Raw genomic sequence first — 20,613 nt, forward strand, 5'->3', positions numbered from 1 at the left:
TTCGGGTTCACTACGAAATCAATCCAATGTATTAAATCTCTCTATGACAAACCGACTGCAAGACTAAAAGTTAACGGCTCATTGACAAAGACATTCCAAGTAGAGAGAGGAACTAGACAGGGTTGCTGTTTAAGTCCAACCTTATTTGCCTTGTATATTGAGCCATTGGCACAAATGATTAGACAAGACGCCCTAATAACAGGAATAGAAATCAATAGACCATGTAATTAGTCTGTTTGCTGATGACGTGTTGATAGCCCTCAAAAACCCCACAAACTCTTTTATGCAGCTCACAGAAATGTTAGGAAAATTTGGTACGCTTTCTGGCTACAAAGTAAATATACTTAAAACTCAAGTTCTGTTTAATTGTACACCAACTCAAAATCTTAAGGAATGGGAAATAAAGTGGGAGGCAAAAACCCTTAAATATTTAGGTATAAATATAACCAAAAACTATGCCAAACTATATCAAAGTAACTATGGACATATAAATAACAGGATAAGGCAGGATATGGAAAGATGGAATACATATCCGTCAGGATTTAGTGACAGGATAAATGTGATAAAGATGAATATCTTACCACGATTGCTATATTTATTCCTCTCTCTTCCGGTAAGCATACCTCAAACCCAATTCTCAGAATGGGATAAGTATATATCTAGATTTGTCTGGGAAGGCAAGCGGCCAAGGGTACGATACACTACTTTACAGCTTACTAAGGAGAAAGGAGGAATGTCGCTTCCTAATTTAAAAGAATATTTTCGTGCTGCAGATACGCCAGATAACATATTGGTGTAGTGATGATGACGGGGCTCGCTGGAAGGATGTGGAGCTCTCCACACTCAATGTCCCAATCCAAACAAACATGGGTATGAAGAAGACCCCTGAATACGTAACTAAAGACCAAGATAGGAACCCGATAATATCCTTTACATTAAATGTATGGTATGATACAGTAAGGGAGTTCAGGATTGGCAAAGAGCTTGGTTTGCTAAAATGGATAGCCTTCGATGAAGAATTTAGACCAGGAAAATTGGATCTTGGTTTTAAAAGTTGGAATGAAAAGGGAATCACAGCAATTTGTTTATTAATCAAAAAAGGAGAAATTAAAAGTTCTGAAGAATTAAAACGGGAATACAACTTAAAAAACAAGGATTTTTTCAGATACTTACAGGTGAGAGATTACCTTAATAAAAACATAAAAATAGAGGAAGACAAAATCCATCCTATTATAAAAATAATTATACTGGCATATAAAAGTGTTATTCCAAAAACAGTGTCTACAAATGTTTGATGGAATCAAGACAGGACTCAGCTGTATATGTTAAAGTAAAATGGGAAAGAGAGCTGAGTGAAGAAATCACTGAGGTGTGGTATGAAACATGGAAAGAACATAAGAATACAACTCACTCATTGAGGTGGAGAGAATTCATCTGGAAAAATCAAATTCGCTATTTTATTACACCTCAGATTAAAAATAAACAAACCAATACACAACAACAATGTTGGAGGCTGCGTGGATGGGATGAACCAGACCATACACACATTTTCTGGAAATGCAGAAAAATTCACACTTTCTGGGTTAAAATTCACTCAGCTCTCTGTGATATATTAGGTTATATTATTCCTAGACCTGCCTTGTTTTGTATCTAGGGTACTTGGAAGGTACTGTAGATGTAAAGGATCGTTACCTGGCTAAGATTCTCCTTTTGGCAGCAAAGAAGGCCATCACCAAAAACTGGCTTAAGACAGAAACACCAGGAAAGCAGCAGTGGGTAGCAATTGTGGAGGACATTATGGAGATGGAGAACCTTACATATAAACTGAAATTAAAGGAAGACCGCTTTTTGAAGGACTGGGGAAAATGGTTGACGTACAACGGAAGGGGAAAAAAAGACTGAACTGAATGAAGATGAGCATACAAGAAGAAAAAAAAAGTGAAATGAACGATGGAAATGTTTGACACCACAGGCATGTTTCCTTTTTTTTCTTTTGTTTTACTTTATCTTATTTTTCTAATTATTATTCTATATGTATCTATATTTTTATACATATATATTTGTTTGTTTCTTTTTCTTTCTAATTTCACTGTCTTGAGTTTGTGACTCTCTTTATATTCTGTTATTCTGAAGAAACTGTATGCGTAATGGACAGGTGAGTTCTTCAAATAAATAAAATAAAAAGTTAAAAAACAAAACAAAACACACGAGCAGGAATCCAAAGAGAGAAATACTCAGTTTGGATGGGAGGAAGTGGGAGGGGCTAAGTGGTCATGACTTCCTGTATTTGGATTTACTTATAGTAAATCAACAAGTTGATTAACAGACAGTTTTTATGTTTTTAATCAACATATTTTTAATGTTAAATATAATTATTATTTCTGATCTCTCTGCTCTGCAGATGTGAAATAAAAACACACTCGAACAACAACGTGACCAAAAACTTTTAATGTTTTTATCTAAACACAGACGGCGGCCCACACCTGAACCCCTGTGAGGTCTACGTCAAACACCAGCCCTGTGAGGTCCAGCTCACTTAAACCAGACCAGGCCCACCTCCACGCTGCTGACGCCTTCCTGAAGTTGCTGAAACTTTTGCAGGTGCAGAGTTTTCCCTGCATCTGTCTGCTGCTGATTTATTTCTGTATCTGCACATCATGTTCCTGCACATTTAAAAATAAGAAGCCAAAAGCTGAATTTGCTGGTTCCTCTCAGAATATCATTGTCACAATAATGATGGAAACACAAATCACTGAAAGTGACTCATTCTCATGTGCTGCAGAGGCCGTCACGTCTCAACGCGGCGAGGTCTTTCTGTGTCCGCCCGGCGAGCACCGCGACGTTAATAACGACGGAACAAACCGGAAAACATCCGAAGGATGTGCAGACGGCGCTCGGTTCAGTCTGATGGATTTATTATCCGAGGCAGGGATGATAAAGACGCTCTGATGTGCTCTGTAGTCCGAGCAGCTGCCGAGGTCCAAACGGCCGAGGAGGTGTGTGGGAAATTAAAAGTGACACGAGTGAATGTTTCAGCCTCGAGAGGAGCCGCAAAGCTACTGCTGTGTGCGTGTGTGTGTGTGTGTGTGTGTGTGTGTGTGTGTGTGTGTGTGTGTGTGTGTGTGTGTGTGTGTGCGCGCGCAGCATCAAAGACAGTGACGTCTTTATTGAAGTCAACGTGTTTCCCCTCACAGTGAAATCTCACAGCTACGGGGATGTGACGAAGCTGCTTAACAGCTCTGAGGTATAGAAATACATTTATGTGTCTGTGTGTGTGTGTGTGTGTGTGTGTGCGCGTGTGTGCGCGCGTGTGTGTGTGTGTGTGTGTGTGTGTCAGAATCGGCCCTGCACGCCCAGCTCGCTCTCGGCAGCTTGTTCGATTTGCTGGTGGACACGTTGGACCTCCTGCTGGGTCAGAGTTCGCTCCATGTGGCGGTAGATGATGCGGTAACAATGACTCCGCCTCCCGGTCCTGAAAGAGGCACACACACACACACACACACACACACACACACACACACACACACACACAGTGAGGTTTCAGGTAACAGAGTGTATGTGAGTATGTTCAACACCGTGCTCGACAGCGAGTTTCCGACTCTTTCGTCATGTTTCCTGTGAGCTGTGTGGATTTCTGGGATGTTTTCCCACCTTTCCCACTTTCCTGCTTTAACAGTGGATTTCCGGGTCGCTCCAATCAAACGGATCAATCTGAGCAATCGCTGTTATTATTAACTGTGCTGCAGTTATCTGTGCACGAGCGAGCAGACCGACGGTGTTTCTGTGCCGTTAATCTGCACGGCTAAACACAGACTGTATCCAAAGGATGGAGGCTTCGACTGAAAGTGCGGAGCCTCTAATCGAGCTTCATGGCAGACGGCGGCGGCTCGTTAGTCACCCCCAAATCACCCGTTTTACGGTTTGACTGTAATGAAGCCATAAAACTGAGCATCATGTTTTATTCAGACCTGACAGTAAAACCGACACCATGAAGCCAGCAGTCCAAACTTGTTGGATCTTATTGGATGTCAATCGATGCCGAGGAGCAACAGTCTGACTGTGTTTGTAGGGAGAATTTGATTGGTTAAGAAAACAGGAAGAAAAACATGCAGGAAACAGGAAGTTACATCAGAAGACAAACCAGCAGTGCTGTGTTCTCATGCCAGCTTCATCCATCTTTACAATCACCTCCTCCTCTGCTGCTCCGCCTCCCACTACTCTGATTACATTTAAATGTTGGTCATCTTTATGACATCATCATTTTATCATCCGCAGCGAAACAGCGCTGTGATTCACCGTGAACCCCAGAGACCCACGGCAGGTGTGAACAAGGCCACAGACAGCTGTGAGTCACATGACATTAAATCACTAAACCCAACACTCTCTCTCTCCATTCAAGCTCTGTGTCGCTCGCCCGCTCTCGCTCTGCGGCTCGTGAATAATTGATCATCGATACGTTTGGAGGAAATGTCAGAGAGAAGAGACACAATTACACATTATATTTGTGTACACACACACACACACACACACACACACACACACTGAATGGTATTTCATGTGATAGACTGTGTCGCTGCTGAATAATTGATGTCTCCATTATCCAGTCACAGAGTGGAGAGAGAGGGAGGGCGATCGATACAGTGACACCTGGACACACACACACACACACACACACACACACACACACACACAGCAGTGTGATAGATATGCGTGTAGTTTGCTGTCACACGTGTGGAAACAGACACAAAAACACAGATTTATGACAGAATATAGAAAACGTGAGTCCTGCAGAGACGGTTTACAGTCAGGGCTGAAGGTTCACACGGACTCGTGAGGCTCAGGCGCTGCTGTCCTTAAAACAAACACCAGTGGGAGTTGCAATGCAACTTAACAAAGATGAACTCTGTTTGGGACTAAACGTGTCAGCGTCAGGATTTCATGTGCTGCAAATGTTACATGAAGACACGGCAAGAGACAGCAGCAGCTCCGTGGAGAGCAGAGTTTAGATATCTGCGAGAACTCCTGCTACGCTAGACCCACTCAGCACCTGGACCCACTCAGCACCTGGACCCACTCAGCACCCCCGCCACAGAGCAGGGAAACACCTCAGAGGCAAAACACTGACGTGCAGCTCTTTGCAGATGATGGAGTTCTGTTCATTTAGTCACACAAGGGGACGTCATTGGACCCATTCTAATCATTTTCAGCACCATGGACCTCACTACAGTAGCTTTGCATGACTCACAGCTCAAAATAATCCTTCTTTACTTTCCACCGGGCCTTTGTTCAGTCACTTAGCTCATCCTCCTTTTAAACCCCCTTTACACCAACTGGCTGCCATAAACTGAACGTTTGAATCCAAGTGGGTGGGGCTTCTGCATTTGATATTGCCATTTAAAGGTCTCTGCTCTCTATGACATCATACAGATCCAAGAGTGGAGAAAACTGCATGAAACAGAGTGTTTATCAGATCAGTCTGCAGCCAGACTGCATGTGGTTCACTTGACCTCGTAATTTTAAACTTTGGTCACGTTTGCTGTGAGCACCTATAGATCCAGTTTGAAGGAACAAACGGCGACTCTTCCAAAACTCTTCACTGGGAGCAGCTGTCAGTCACAGCTATGAATTATAATCACACTGAGCTGCCCACAAAGTACTTCAGCCAGTGAAAATCTGAATCCTGCTCTAAAAACAAGCCTTTAAAATCACAGCCCCGAAACATACACATGGTGTGAAGATGTAGAGTTACCTGTTGGACTCGCAGGACTGTGGCTGAACCAATCAGTGTGAGCGAGAAGAAAAAGAGAAGCTATCCTGGAGCCCACAGGACGCCCTGCGTGAAGTCCTCCTCCGTCACATTTACAGACACACACACACACACACACACATGTGTGATGTGGAGGATGGAAAAAGAAAATCTGAGCTGATCTGTTGTGTTTTAATTGGAGCATCGAGCTATTCATAGCATTTTAATTGCTGGAGGTGAAGCTCCTCCCACTCTGTGTTTGCCTTTCTTTCACATGAACGCACTCGTTCACACCACCACGCTTTCACCACGTTACCTTTTGAAACGCTCGTCTTCTCTCTATGCTAGTGAGTTTTCTTACTGTCAGATTTAATCATGTAGGCGTGTTCACGAACACATGTTACGCAACTACACGCCTCACACGGCTGGATGCGCTCTTTGTTAACGTGTCCTCTGTAACTTTAAACAAACAGACTCTGGTTTGTGTCGACAGACTTAAACCCTCCTCGTGTTTGGAGAAGTACGCTCTAAATAAATAAAGTCAGAGAAATCTAAGCGATAACGAGGAGTGGAGACAGCGAGGCAGGCTCGTTAAAGGGGACCTACCATATTTCCTGTCGCATGCACATGCAGTTGCAATGCTGGATGCACACATTACACAAATAATGAGGTCAGTTTATGTGAAAGCAATCGCACTGAGCCAAAAGCTCTGCGCGCTGCTCGAAACACTCTCTCTACTCACAGAGAGACGACATCCCTGCTGTCTGAAGCTATCGCAGTGGCCCCGCCCACCTGCTGTGTAAACCTTTCATTTACGAGGGGCAGCCAATCAGAAAACAAGCTCTATCAAGGGGACTGTGGCCTTAAAAGGAGGAAGGGAGCTTCAGATCCAGAGGGAGAAATACTGATCATGTTCTCACTGAGTGTGGGAACAGAGAGCCAGGAAAGTGAAGGTCGCTGATTCAGCGAAATCAGGGCGGGGCAAACGCTCACAGAGGAGGAAGCAAAACAGAAGACAAGAAAACAGACTTTCAAATTAAAACAGGAAACAAACAAAACACCAGAGGCAGGAAATCAGACAGACGCTAGCAGCTACAGTCGCCTGGGCAGGTTAGTGGCCACGCCCCCTAAACTTAAGGCTTAGTAAACTTTAAATTAATGAGATATTAAATACTTTACGACCGTACAAATGTTATGATGGGGAGAAATTATCCACAGAGACCAAAACAGTTTTTGTATCAGGCTGTAAACAGTTTATTTCTGCTGTAAAGTTTTAACACGGGAGTCTGTGGACTCACTGCTGGAGCCCCTAGTGGACATTAGAGGAACTGCAGCTTCTTCTATCCTGGCTTTGAGGAGTCATTTTTCAAACTTGGAGGTTTTTGGTTTTCCTTCATGTCCCGTTAGAAACTTTCATTCAAGAAATGATTTGTAAGTCTCTACTTGTACTTTAAATGTTTTTAAATCCTCAAACTTTCTAATTATTTTCCAGGTTCACGTGATAATAAAGCAGATTTTCAGTAATGACCCCTGAAATCTGGTCGTAGTCTCAGGCTTGTTTACTTTCTCTTTGAACAGAAATGAGTGATTTCATTCAAAAGTCTGTAAAAGTGAAGTCATTGAATTGCAGCATTTGACAGTGGAGACCTTTAGCTTTCTTTAAAAAGAGGACGCTTCGTAGAAAAACACGTTTATATTCCACAAATGGAGGTGCGAGCACCGAAGAATGAAATCCAACAGTAACAAGCATCATCGGTGTGCCGTCTTGAACCTGCGTTGGAATTGTTTATTCATGCCAGCAGTAATGAGAAGAAGGAAACTGGGAAGCCTGGGCGAGGTCAGAGGAGGACAGCAAACATGGCCGACGGCGTCACAGCCCAAACATTAAAAAAAAGACAAAAACATGATCGATTTGATGTCAGGCTTCAGCAGATGGTGGGATGGAGGGAAAGAGAGATGGAGGAGAGGGACTGAACTTCAAAGAGGAGTGTAATGTTTCACTGGGGGGAGGGCGAGAGACACCGGAAGTGAGTGAGAAACAGAGAGAGAGAGTGGATGATGATGGACACGCTTGAAAGAGGAGAGCTGGGTTTCATTCAGATGGAGAGAAAAACGAAGGGAAGCAGTGGGGAGGGCGAGCGAGATGGAGATAAACAGAGAGAGAGGGATCAATAGATGGAGGGGGGTGGAGATGAGAGGAAACCGAAGCCGCTGCCAACGCCCTTGAAAGCACCGTGCTGCCTTCACAGAGACACGGGAAAACCAGGAGATCTGACACTGTAAAAACCTCCAAGGAGGGAGGAGGGGTGATGAAGAGAGGAATTAAGGAAAGAAGGGAGAAAGGAGGGACGGCTCTCCCCTTCCTCCCACACTCCCCCCTCTCTTTAATCCTGCTCATCCCTCGGTTTGATGCAGATCTGCGTTTGTATCTTCAACACTTTTTTGTTTCTACCGTGAAGAGAAACAAACCCTCCGAGGTTTATCCGCCCTCCTCAAACAGATCCCACTTTGTTCGTCTCTTCTTTAAATAAAGTGAATGTGTGTAAATACAAGCAGACCTGAGAACAGATGCCCTGCAGGAAGACGGCTGCAGCGTTTATGTAACATCATTGTGTCTGATGGATATTCGAGCCTCAGACCGTCTGCTAATTACACAGATTCTTGAGCGCTGCGAGAGCGATCGCTAAAACCTCTCGCGCTGACACTTAATTTGTTGTCGCGTTCAAATGTGGGGCTTAATGTGCCACCCTTTGCAACGCCGGCTCTGAGAAGTCATCTTCATACATCACCAACTCCTCCCGCTGATGCTATCGTCGCCCGCTGGATCATGTTCACAGGCAATGTGGAGGAATCAGAGCGGGAGGAGGCCGGGGTGGGTGGAGGTCAGGTGACCAAAAACAGAAGAGCTCAAAGTGTGTTTACTTCCTGTTTCGGGTCCCTGTGTGTTCAGCCATCTAACAGAGAGTATCTTGTTTTGGGACATAAATACTGTACCAGTGAAAGTGGCTGTGATGGTATTGAACTGCCCCATACTTCGAGGGCGGCTTGTTTGAATTGCTCAGATCTTCCTGATCTGAACCTCGTAACACCCACCACCTCCTGCACGTGCTCAGTGAAGGTTCTGCTGCTGTATGAAGCAGCACGGTCACGATTTTACAAGTTACATCTTCTGGAGCAAAAAGACTGAACCAGGCTGGTTTGGTTCCTCCTCAGACATCAGGCACAACTACAAGTCTGACACCAACTGAGGGCGTAGGCATGGAGTCTCAGGTGGGGGTTTAAATGTGTCAGAGGTTTAGGCTCATCAAGGTTCCACCACTGCACCTATGAGCACATTACGTAGACTGAAGGCAAAAGGTGTTGAATCATAAATCACAAAAAAAGTCCAGTTACCTTCATTTCCAGAGCTGCACGACTGACAACCTACACACAGGTGGCTAATTCACTTTAGCACTACGCTACGTTAGGCTACGACAGGGTCGTAGCTCCAGGCCTCGAGGGCTGGAGTTCCCCACCCTTGGGCTACGATGGCTACCTCGATGCCCACCATCCACCCCAACCTCCTCCTGGGGACTCTGATGTAGAGCCGACGTGACTTCATGTAGAAGATGCCAAACAGCCACCACGATGCCTCCTGGCATGCAGCTGTTTTATTTTAAGCCGTACATGACATTCAGACGTAGAAAACAGGATGCAGATCATGAGGAAAAAAATCTAAACAGGTAGGTCAGATAAAACTCACACCTGTCCAGTTGCCATGGAGAAGGAGATCAGGTGGAATAACCTTCATTCCTGCTGTAAAGTTGGACTTTTTGACTCAGTTTTGGCACAGACCTCTGGTGGACATAATGGGTACTGCAGTTTTTGGCGATTTTCAGCCTGATTGGACGAGCATCATCCATTAAAAAGTTCCTCTGAACACGAGTCAGTGATTTTATTTCCACCCTACACAACATGAGACGGGCTGTTACCGAGGAAAGGAATTAGGTCTGAATATCGACCTGCTCTTTAAACCTAACAGATTCACCATGATGGGATAAACTCCTTATTTCCTTTTAAAGGTGACCTCGTGATACGTTACTGAAAGAAAGCAAAGACACCCTCTGCTCTCTCACTGTTAAAAATGGCTTTCAAGTATCTTCAGAGTTTCTAGTAAACATGTAGGTCATAGGTGTCAAACTCTGGCCCGCGGGCCAAATTTGGCCCGCAGCCTAATTACATTTGGCCCGTGAAGCCATACCAAATTACTATCAGAGCTGGCCTACTGGTATTATACAGCTAAGATATATATTGTTTAGTATTAAGCTTTGCTTGTTCCATATTCAGTTTTTCAGCAAAACGTGTTTGAGTCCATAAGAAAAGATTCATTCTTATATCTGGAGGAAGATTTTTTTTTTCAATAAATATTAACGTTAGCCCGTGACTTTGTTCCAGTTTTGAATTTTGGCCCACTGTGTATTTGAGTTTGACACCCCTGATGTAGGTGATTAGTCTGGAGCTGAAATGAGGCATTTATAACGAATAAATACTGATTCTCGGGGCTTCTGTGACAGTTTGGGGAAGATCAGCACCTGAAACCAAAGCTGAAGGAAATCAGAGACTTTGAAAGAGAAATCTGCGATTTTCGAGAAAGAAGGAGAAGCAGCGAGGCCAGAGAGAAGCGAACAGAGTTTAATGAAACAGTGTGGGGAGCGTCGGGCTGCTGTTTGCTCTGGATTCGCCTCGTTTGTCTGATTAAGCCAAACAAAATTAAACCTGGATTTTAAACGCTCATTGAGAGCAGCCCTCACAGGCCTTCATCACACCTGTGAACACCTCTGCTTTCTTTCAGTCGTTTCCTGGTTTGAGCGAGTGGATTAAACGCTCGTCCTCCTGATTCTTCCTTCAAAGACCTCCCATCCCGCTCTCCTCCTCCACCCGTCCATCCCCTCCGCTGGGCCAGCACAGAGCCGAAATCAATTAGTATTCTATTAAGTGGCTGTGATGTGTGCGAGTGTGAACCGGAGGCTCTCCGCTCTCGTTAATCTCACCATTTAGATCCTTCCTAATTGGGACGGACAGTCAGACGGAGGACGGGAGGAAAACCGGAGGGCAGGAAGGAAGGGGAGCTTTGAACCGCCGTCGTAAACACAAACACGCCGAGAATGAAACGTAACGCTGCTAACGACACAATAATTATGAGAAAGTCTAAATAAATGTTGATATGAATAGTAATCGGCTCAGCTGCCATCTGCATGCGCTGCAGAAAATACTCACAACAGTCTTCAGTGTCAAGCTGCCAAGTAGTTCACATCTCAGACGTCATAAAAGACAAAGCTGCATATTTAAAGGGACATTACTCCGGATGTGCAGATTTAATGAAAAGCCTTCGTGGTTTATGGCCTTTGGCCCAGCGTGAGGACAATCAGCGTGCTGTCAACACAACAAACAGGGGAGTGCACAAAGTCAGTCAAGCCCCTTCAAGAATTATCACAAGTTCAGCCAAAACTTATTTATTAGTAAAACAAAGGTCACACTGTCAGATTTACCAGCACTTTTATCGGGAGTGGTTCAACAAAAGCAGACTGCAAACCTCCGTCAACCTTTGTCACGGATCCAGAAGGATGTCTGGATATGGGCTGGTTCGTGCCAGTTTCCACGTTTCCCAGTTTGAACATAAGACAAAGAAAGTAAAGAGTCTTTCCACAAACTCCTGGATCCAGATCCATGTCCAAGCCCAGCCTTTCCATCCAAACCAGTCACATACACATCCAACAGACACTAAATATCTTGTGTTGTCATCACTGCATGCTGTATTAGAGCCGGGTGGATGTTTCAAACACTGTCAACACGGTCCTCCTTATTAGTGCCTGAGTGGTTTCCTTCAATGATCAGCTGACTGAAACCAGAGGACAGAACGAGGACTTCTTTATGTTTATGATCCAGGAGACTTCATCCATCCTACTAACAAACAGACTCGGGTATTTAACCACTAGCAGCGAGGAGTAATTTGCAGTACTGACCAAGCAGCAACCTTTAATGAAGCCCCAAACATTGCAGTTCCTCGAACGTCCATTTGAGGCTCCTGATTAGAGTTGCTGCAGATCAGTAAAGTGACAACGAGTCGAGCACGAGTGAATCTGTGTTCGTTTCTTGATTCAGTTGAAAAATAAACTTCAGCTTTTAAACCAGCTCTGAAAAATGTTCATGTTCAACAAAGGAAAAACAGACGTGAGCCAGAAAACATCTTCCAGCTGTACGAGGACTGCCTGCCCTCAAACCCCAACTGTGACCTCTGACCTCCGTCCTGGAGGACTGGCAGAGATGGTGCGAGCATGGCGTCGAGTTGCCGCCACCTCCCTTCGTCAGCACCAGATTGCGGACAGAATCCTGGTGGATTTTCCGGACTAGAGCCAGAGCTCCTGCACAGCCGGCTAACTGCTACAGAGCGGCTCTGACTAATTTATGCATATGTATTAATAGATCAGAGGCAGCTCTCTCCAGGCCGTCGTGCCTCTTCTCCTCAGAAAAAAAGGCCAAATAAACAACTGAAGCAGAGCTGAGCTTCCACTCTGCACACTCAAAGGCCGGCTTCAGAAGCAGGCAGTCGTTTTGCATTTCCGCCTGCTGGATTTGTTTGATTTTGTTTGGATTTATTTCTTTCCACACGACCAGCACACATCTCCAAATACCGTCGCTGCTCCCTTGATAGTAAGAGAGCGTCATCACCAAACACGGTCAAGAAATGAAGCACATTAAAGGAGAAACTGAACCAAAACCTGCATCAAACAAAGACGCCACGGTGCCACATCCAGATGTTTCCTCCTGCCCGGTGATCCACCAACAGTCACGTAATGCCTCGAATCAAAGATCAAAGGCTTTTTAGGATCGTGATTTTAAATATTAAAATCTGATATTATAAAAATTATTGTGCTAGAAAAATTACGAGTGAAAGATGAAAGTAGTTTCTAGTTAACCCTAGGTCTAAGACGTTATTAGCAGCCAGTAAGCTACAAACAAGTGAAGTGTAGATCTGAATATCACTAAACAAAGGTGTCTGTGAAGGTTCTCAGTCATCCAGGTCATCGTAGTCTAAGGAGCTTGGAAAGAAAAGCGTCTGGACTTCTTTAAGTTGCTTGAAGACGTTTCACCTCTCATCCAAGAAGCTTCTTCAGTTCTAAGGTCAAATGGTGGAGAGTCCCAGATATAAACCTAGTGGGAGTTTCCCCCCACAGAGGGACAAAAGGACCCCCTGATGATCCTCTAATCACATGAGCCAAGGTGTGAAAGCGGGCGTGGGTCCCAATCAGCCAGAGTTTCGGGTGAGCTCATTGTGAAACCTGGCCCCACCTTATCATGCGAATTCCTGAGGTCAGATGTCCCAGGATGTGAGTGGGCGTTAAGGCGTCTGGGAAGGGATCTCAAAACTGGATTATAGATGGCAGAGAGTTGGTGTCGTAAACCCCCGCCTCTGTTCAAAGATGGTCGCTCACAGTGGACATAGATGCTTCTTTCACTCCTCTTTCAAACCATCTGTCCTCTCTGTCCAAAATGTGAACATTGGCATCCTCGAAAGAGTGACCTTTATCATAGAAGAGCCACCTCCACAGGACAAGACTCAGCAGTCCATCTGCATCTTAAAGATAAGATGGTGGGACTCCCCACCATTTGACCTTAGAACTGAAGAAGCTTCTCAGATGAGAGGTGAAACGTCTTCAAGCAACTTAAAGAAGTCCAGATGCTTTTCTTTGCAAGCTCCTTTGACTAAACAAAGTTATTTGCTACAAACAGTTTGACTGGAAACGACTAGAAAAGGGGAAGGTTGTAAATACCTGCTCATACCTTCTGCTATCATGACCCCTTAAATAAGCAGAAGAAAACGGCAGCATTGTTGGATGATACCCGTGGAGCTTCACCCTTTGGTTTTTACTCATTTTGCAGCTGTGAATGTTTGTAACTACCTCCAAGAAACTGGAGGTTTTTAAACTGGTTGGAGAACAGGAAGCTCTGCAGTACTCTCTGCTCCTTCATGTTGAAAGAAACCAGTTGAGGTGGTTTTGAAAAAGCTACATCCAGATGAACAGAATCCACTTTTTGAATGGATGGATGAATGTGCAGATGGGTGGATGGATGTCAGGATGGATAGGTGGACAGATGGATGGATGGATGTCTCGATGGATGGATGTCTCAATGGATGGATGGATGGATGTCTCAATGAATGGATGGATGGGTGGATGTCAGGATGGATGGATGTCTCAGTGGATGGATGGTTGGATGGATGTCAGGATGTCTCAGTGGATGGATGGATGGATGGATGGATGGATGGATGTCTCAATGGATGGATGGATGGATAGGTGGACAGATAGATGTCTCAATGGATGGATGGATGGATAGGTGGACAAATGGATGGATGTCTCAATGGATGGATTGATGGATGAATGTCTCAATGATAGATGGATCGATGGATGAATAGGGTGACAGATGGATGGATGGTTGGATGGATGAAAGTATGGGTGGATGATGGATGGATGAAAGCATGGGTGGATGATGGATGGTTGAAAATATGGTTGGATGGATGGATGGATGGATGAAAGTATGGGTGGATGATGGATGGATGGATGAAAGTATGGGTGGATGATGGATGGATGGTTGGATGGATGGTTGAAAATATGGTTGGATGGATGGATGAAAGTATGGGTGGATGATGGATGGATGAAAGCATGGGTGGATGATGGATGGTTGAAAATATGGTTGGATGGATGGATGGATGAAAGTATGGGTGGATGATGGATGGATGAATGAAAGTATGGGTGGATGATGGATGGATGGTTGGATGGATGGATGGTTGGTTGAAAATATGGTTGGGTGGATGGATGGTTGGTTGAAAATATGGTTGGGTGGATGGATGGATGGATGGATGGATGGATGAAAGTATGGGTGGATGATGGATGGATGAAAGTATGGATGGATGGTTGAAAGTATGGATGGATGGTTGGATGGTTGAAAATATGGTTGGATGGATGGATGGTTGAAAATATGGTTGGATTGATGGATGGATGAAAGTATGGGTCGATGATTGATGGATGAAAGTATGGGTGGATGATGGATGGTTGAAAGTATGGGTGGATGATGGATGGATGGATGAAAGTATGGGTGGATGATGGATGGATGGATGAACGTATGGGTGGATGATGGATGGATGAAAGTATGGATGAAAGTATGGATGGATGGTTGGATGGTTGAAAATATGGTTGGATGGATGGATGAAAGTATGGATGGATGGTTGAAAATATGGTTGGATGGATGGATGGTTGGATGGTTGAAAATATGGTTGGATGGATGGATGGATGAAAGTATGGATGGATGGTTGAAAATATGGTTGGATGGATGATGGATGAAAGTATGGGTGGATGATGGCTGGATGAAAGTATGGGTGGATGATGGATGGATGAAAGTATGGGTGGATGATGGATGGATGGATGAAAGTATGGGTGGATGATGGATGGATGAAAGTATGGGTGGATGATGGATGGATGAAAGTATGGGTCGATGATTGATGGATGAAAGTATGGGTGGATGATGGATGGTTGAAAGTATGGGTGGATGATGGATGGATGGATGAAAGTATGGGTGGATGATGGATGGATGGATGAAAGTATGGGTGGATGATGGATGGTTGAAAATATGGTTGGATGATGGATGGATGAACGTATGGGTGGATAATGGATGGATGGAAGAAAGTATGGGTGGATGATGGATGGATGAAAGTATGGATGGATGTTTGGATGGTTGAAAATATGGTTGGATGGATGATGGATGTAAGTATGGGTGGATGATGGATGGATGAAAGTATGGGTGGATGATGGATGGATGAACGTATGGGTGGATGATGGATGGATGAAAGTATGGGTGGATGATGGATGGATGAAAGTATGGGTCGATGATGGATGGATGGATGATGGATGAAAGTATGGGTGGATGGTTGGATGGTTGAAAATATGGTTGGATGGATGGATGAAAGTATGGATGGATGGATGAAAATATGGTTGGATGGATGATGGATGAAAGTATGGGTGGATGATGGATGGCTGGATGAAAGTATGGGTGGATGATGGATGGATGGATGGATGAACGTATGGGTGGATGATGGATGGATGAAAGTATGGGTCGATGATGGATGGATGGATGATGGATGAAAGTATGGATGGATGGTTGGATGGTTGAAAATATGGTTGGATGGATGGATGGATGGATGGATGAAAGTATGGATGGATGTTTGGATGGTTGAAAATATGGTTGGATGGATGATGGATGTAAGTATGGGTGGATGATGGATGGATGAAAGTATGGGTGGATGATGGATGGATGAACGTATGGGTGGATGATGGATGGATGGATGAAAGTATGGGTGGATGATTGAAAATATGGTTGGATGGATGGATGGATGGATGGATGAAAGTATGGATGGATGTTTGGATGGTTGAAAATATGGTTGGATGGATGATGGATGTAAGTATGGGTGGATGATGGATGGATGAAAGTATGGGTGGATGATGGATGGATGAACGTATGGGTGGATGATGGATGGATGAAAGTATGGGTGGATGATGGATGGATGAAAGTATGGGTCGATGATGGATGGATGGATGATGGATGAAAGTATGGGTGGATGGTTGGATGGTTGAAAATATGGTTGGATGGATGGATGGATGAAAGTATGGATGGATGGATGAAAATATGGTTGGATGGATGATGGATGAAAGTATGGGTGGATGATGGATGGATGGATGAAAGTATGGGTGGATGATGGATGGATGGATGAACGTATGGGTGGATGATGGATGGATGATGGATGAAAGTATGGGTGGATGATGGATGGATGGATGAAAGTATGGGTGGATGATGGATGGATGAACGTATGGGTGGATGATGGATGGATGGATGAACGTATGGGTGGATGATGGATGGATGAAAGTATGGGTCGATGATGGATGGATGGATGATGGATGAAAGTATGGGTGGATGATGGATGGATGGATGGATGAACGTATGGGTGGATGATGGATGGATGAAAGTATGGGTCGATGATGGATGGATGGATGATGGATGAAAGTATGGATGGATGGTTGGATGGTTGAAAATATGGTTGGATGGATGGATGGATGGATGAAAGTATGGATGGATGTTTGGATGGTTGAAAATATGGTTGGATGGATGATGGATGTAAGTATGGGTGGATGATGGATGGATGAAAGTATGGGTGGATGATGGATGGATGAACGTATGGGTGGATGATGGATGGATGGATGAAAGTATGGGTGGATGATGGATGGATGGATGGATGGTTGGATGGTTGAAAATATGGTTGGATGGATGGATGGATGGATGGATGAAAGTATGGATGGATGTTTGGATGGTTGAAAATATGGTTGGATGGATGATGGATGTAAGTATGGGTGGATGATGGATGGATGAAAGTATGGGTGGATGATGGATGGATGAACGTATGGGTGGATGATGGATGGATGAAAGTATGGGTGGATGATGGATGGATGAAAGTATGGGTCGATGATGGATGGATGGATGATGGATGAAAGTATGGGTGGATGGTTGGATGGTTGAAAATATGGTTGGATGGATGGATGGATGAAAGTATGGATGGATGGATGAAAATATGGTTGGATGGATGATGGATGAAAGTATGGGTGGATGATGGATGGATGGATGAAAGTATGGGTGGATGATGGATGGATGGATGAACGTATGGGTGGATGATGGATGGATGATGGATGAAAGTATGGGTGGATGATGGATGGATGGATGAAAGTATGGGTGGATGATGGATGGATGAACGTATGGGTGGATGATGGATGGATGGATGAACGTATGGGTGGATGATGGATGGATGAAAGTATGGGTCGATGATGGATGGATGGATGATGGATGAAAGTATGGGTGGATGATGGATGGATGGATGAAAGTATGGGTGGATGATGGATGGATGAACGTATGGGTGGATGATGGATGGATGGATGAACGTATGGGTGGATGATGGATGGATGAAAGTATGGGTCGATGATGGATGGATGGATGATGGATGAAAGTATGGGTGGATGATGGATGGATGGATGAACGTATGGGTGGATGATGGATGGACACACCATCTTGTGTAAATTCTGCTGTTCCTAATCGTTCTGGTTTTCAGACTGAACTGTCAAACTTGCTCCTTGCAGCCATTTCTATTCACACAAAATGTTTCTCAGCAGATCCACTGTCATATAAAAATGTCCTATATTTGCCAACGTAGAAGAAAAGGAAAATGTTCATCTACTAACCCGACTAAATGAAACTGAATCAGACTTCTGATGGAGTTCTCTGCCCTTTAATCAGAGAACATTGAAAGATGAATGGGTTAGGGTCAGGTTAGGGTTAACCCTAATTTAATTTCACGTCTTTAGTGGTACGAGTGTTGTGGAGTTTACACAAGAAGTCATGAAACAGGGAGGACGTGACATCAGGCGGTAACAGAGTCCTAACAAACTGCAGTATGTGGTTTCCACTGTGAGGGACATTAAAGGATGGGAGGACAGAAGGAGGGATGGGTGCTTCCTCCTGGTTCTCTCTTGCCTCTGGGCATCCTGCACTTCAACCTCCAGAGAGAGGCAGAGACAGAGGGACGAGGAAGAGGAGGACGAGGAGTGTGAATTATTAACAGCTCTGTCACTGCAGCAGAGTCTGTCAGAGCAGGTAATAATAGACACACACACAGACTGGAGTCTGATCACCTTATCAATGCTTCAATACGAGAGGAGCCAAACTGAGCTCGTTAATTATTCACGAGTCTGGGAGGACACTCCGAGATTACTTTTGCTTTCAGTTTCAGTCGTCTCATCTGTCTGATCCTCAGCAGCTGACTGTCTTCTGTCTTTCTTTGGGTTTTGAACTGAGAAACTTTATTTTGGTGACTAAAACTAACAAAAAGCACACGACCAACATTTGATTACAACTCAGCTGACTCCGTTTAACCCTGCCGCATCGCACTCTCCTCGTCAAGCATCACGCTAACACCGACCAAACGGCTCGAGCGCCGTTTCACTGGTCTGAGTGTGTCTGTGCCTTTAGACTGTATATATACAGTGTGTGTGTCGCCTACTGTCCATCTGTTGGAGCTCCAGCAGACACGATGAGTGTTTTCCATGACTCACACACACCGTCCCCCTCCTCCTGGACTCTTACAGCAGGTTTTCTTGATCCATCAATCAGTGTATCAGAAAGAGGCAAACATGAATCACGAGGAAGCAGATGTGAGGCAGAAAACAAAACACACTTATTCCTCCCATCAGAGGCCAATCAATCTCCAAACCGGTGGCTCGCATGAGTCATTCGAACAACAAAGTACTCCGGTGGCACCGAAGATGAAGAACTGTGTTAGAAAATATCTGATTTGTTGGTTAAAAAAAAAAATCAAAGAAGCCTTTGTAGAAAATAAATGAAGCGAGCGCGTCTGTGAAGGTGCATTCAGACGCTGCTTTGTTGCTAATTTTCATCATGTTTTGATAAGTTCTCTGTGAAATGATCACAGCAGCTCCGGCTGCTTCAAAGTGAGAATGATGGATTTATGTGATTCATTTTACAAACTGTTTCAACTGTTTAAACATTCAACAGTAAAAAGTTTATGAGAAAATGAGATAATGGATCCCCAGCCTCGCTGTCGACCTTTACAAACCACCACCAGTCAAACTGGAAATGCATAATACCAGGGGGACACTGTCTTTACCCATGATTCCCACCTCTCAATAACGCAAATCCACTTGACATTAGCGGCGTGCGATTGGCTGCTCAGAGCGTATGGGCTCCACTTCCTCTCTGTTATCGTACTGAATAATTCAGGCAGCTGCTTAGCTGACGGCCGCGCTGGCATTTCCCCTCCGCTAATTGCTCGTTAAGTGTTCCACTTGACCTTTAGCAGGAGAATAAAATTTTGAGAGGTTCTGTCACAGGCGTCGGTGATTCGAGCCGCCCTCCGTGTGTTAAACTCCGCTCAGGTCTGACAGGCGGAGGGGTGTTCCCGCTGGATTACCGTCCGGTTCAAACTCCAGCATTAAAGAAAGACTACTTAAAGTAGCTGTAATGGAGCGAGTGCATAATGGACCCTTTTGTCTTCTTGAGTTTTGGGATTATCAGATTAAAACGTCTCGACCGCTCCCCCGGCCTATGCGACGGAGGCGTAAGTGAAACAGCAGTCGATCGCTACGTTAACACATGGAGGTCAGTCGCTCCAGAGAATGTCAAGGGTCTTAAAAAGTGTTGAGATGAAACTGACCCTCAAACATGAAGACCAGCAGCTGCCTCCTCCACAGAGGGGATCATAGCCAACAGCCTATGGCTTAAACCCACCAGCTAATGGGAGGAAGTACCAGAAGAACTGCAGGGACTCAGGGAGAGGACGTTAGACCAGAGAAACCCTGGACTGATGTGATGAGTCCAGATGTGAGAGTTCTGGTTGAAGTTGCAGAGTCTTTATAAAACGGAGAAGGTGAAATGAAGGAGGAAGAGCTGTGATGGAAATTCACCTGCATGGATACCGAACATCCCAACTAGCTTGAGTTTAGCGGATCCATCACTGATTTTCAGCTGAGCCAGATCACCTCCAGGAGGTTCAGTGCTGGAGCGCTGTGTCAGACCCAGCAGAGCTGTTGGGACCAGCTGGACCACAGAGTGAGCAAAGACGAGGCAAAGCTGCAGTTCGGTTACTCTGGTCTGAATCAGTTGATGAGTTTGTGAACTTGAACTATTCCTCGTGGTCTTTTTCGTTTTCACAGAGAAAAACCCAAGCAAACCAAAATACGTCACTACAGACCAGGTGATAATGTTCAGCCCGCTCATTG

At 44.6% G+C, this 20,613-nt stretch overlaps 1 protein-coding gene across 4 annotated transcripts in view; it reads right to left on the minus strand.

The window, feature by feature from the left end:
* Positions 1–2,433: 2,433 nt before the first annotated feature.
* fars2 (phenylalanyl-tRNA synthetase 2, mitochondrial) overlaps positions 2,434–20,613 on the minus strand; it is a 135,352-nt gene continuing 117,172 nt past the window's right edge. For all 4 annotated transcript variants that reach the window (XM_082546820.1, XM_082546823.1, XM_082546822.1 and 1 more), the window contains exon 10: positions 2,434–3,472. In XM_082546820.1, the coding sequence (XP_082402946.1) occupies positions 3,334–3,472 (139 nt within the window). In that variant the 3' untranslated portion in view covers positions 2,434–3,333. The remainder of the gene's footprint in view (positions 3,473–20,613) is intronic.

The sequence above is a fragment of the Aulonocara stuartgranti genome (assembly GCF_965226115.1).
Source record: "Aulonocara stuartgranti genome assembly, chromosome: 9".
In the NCBI taxonomy this organism is placed as follows: Eukaryota; Metazoa; Chordata; class Actinopteri; order Cichliformes; family Cichlidae; genus Aulonocara; species Aulonocara stuartgranti.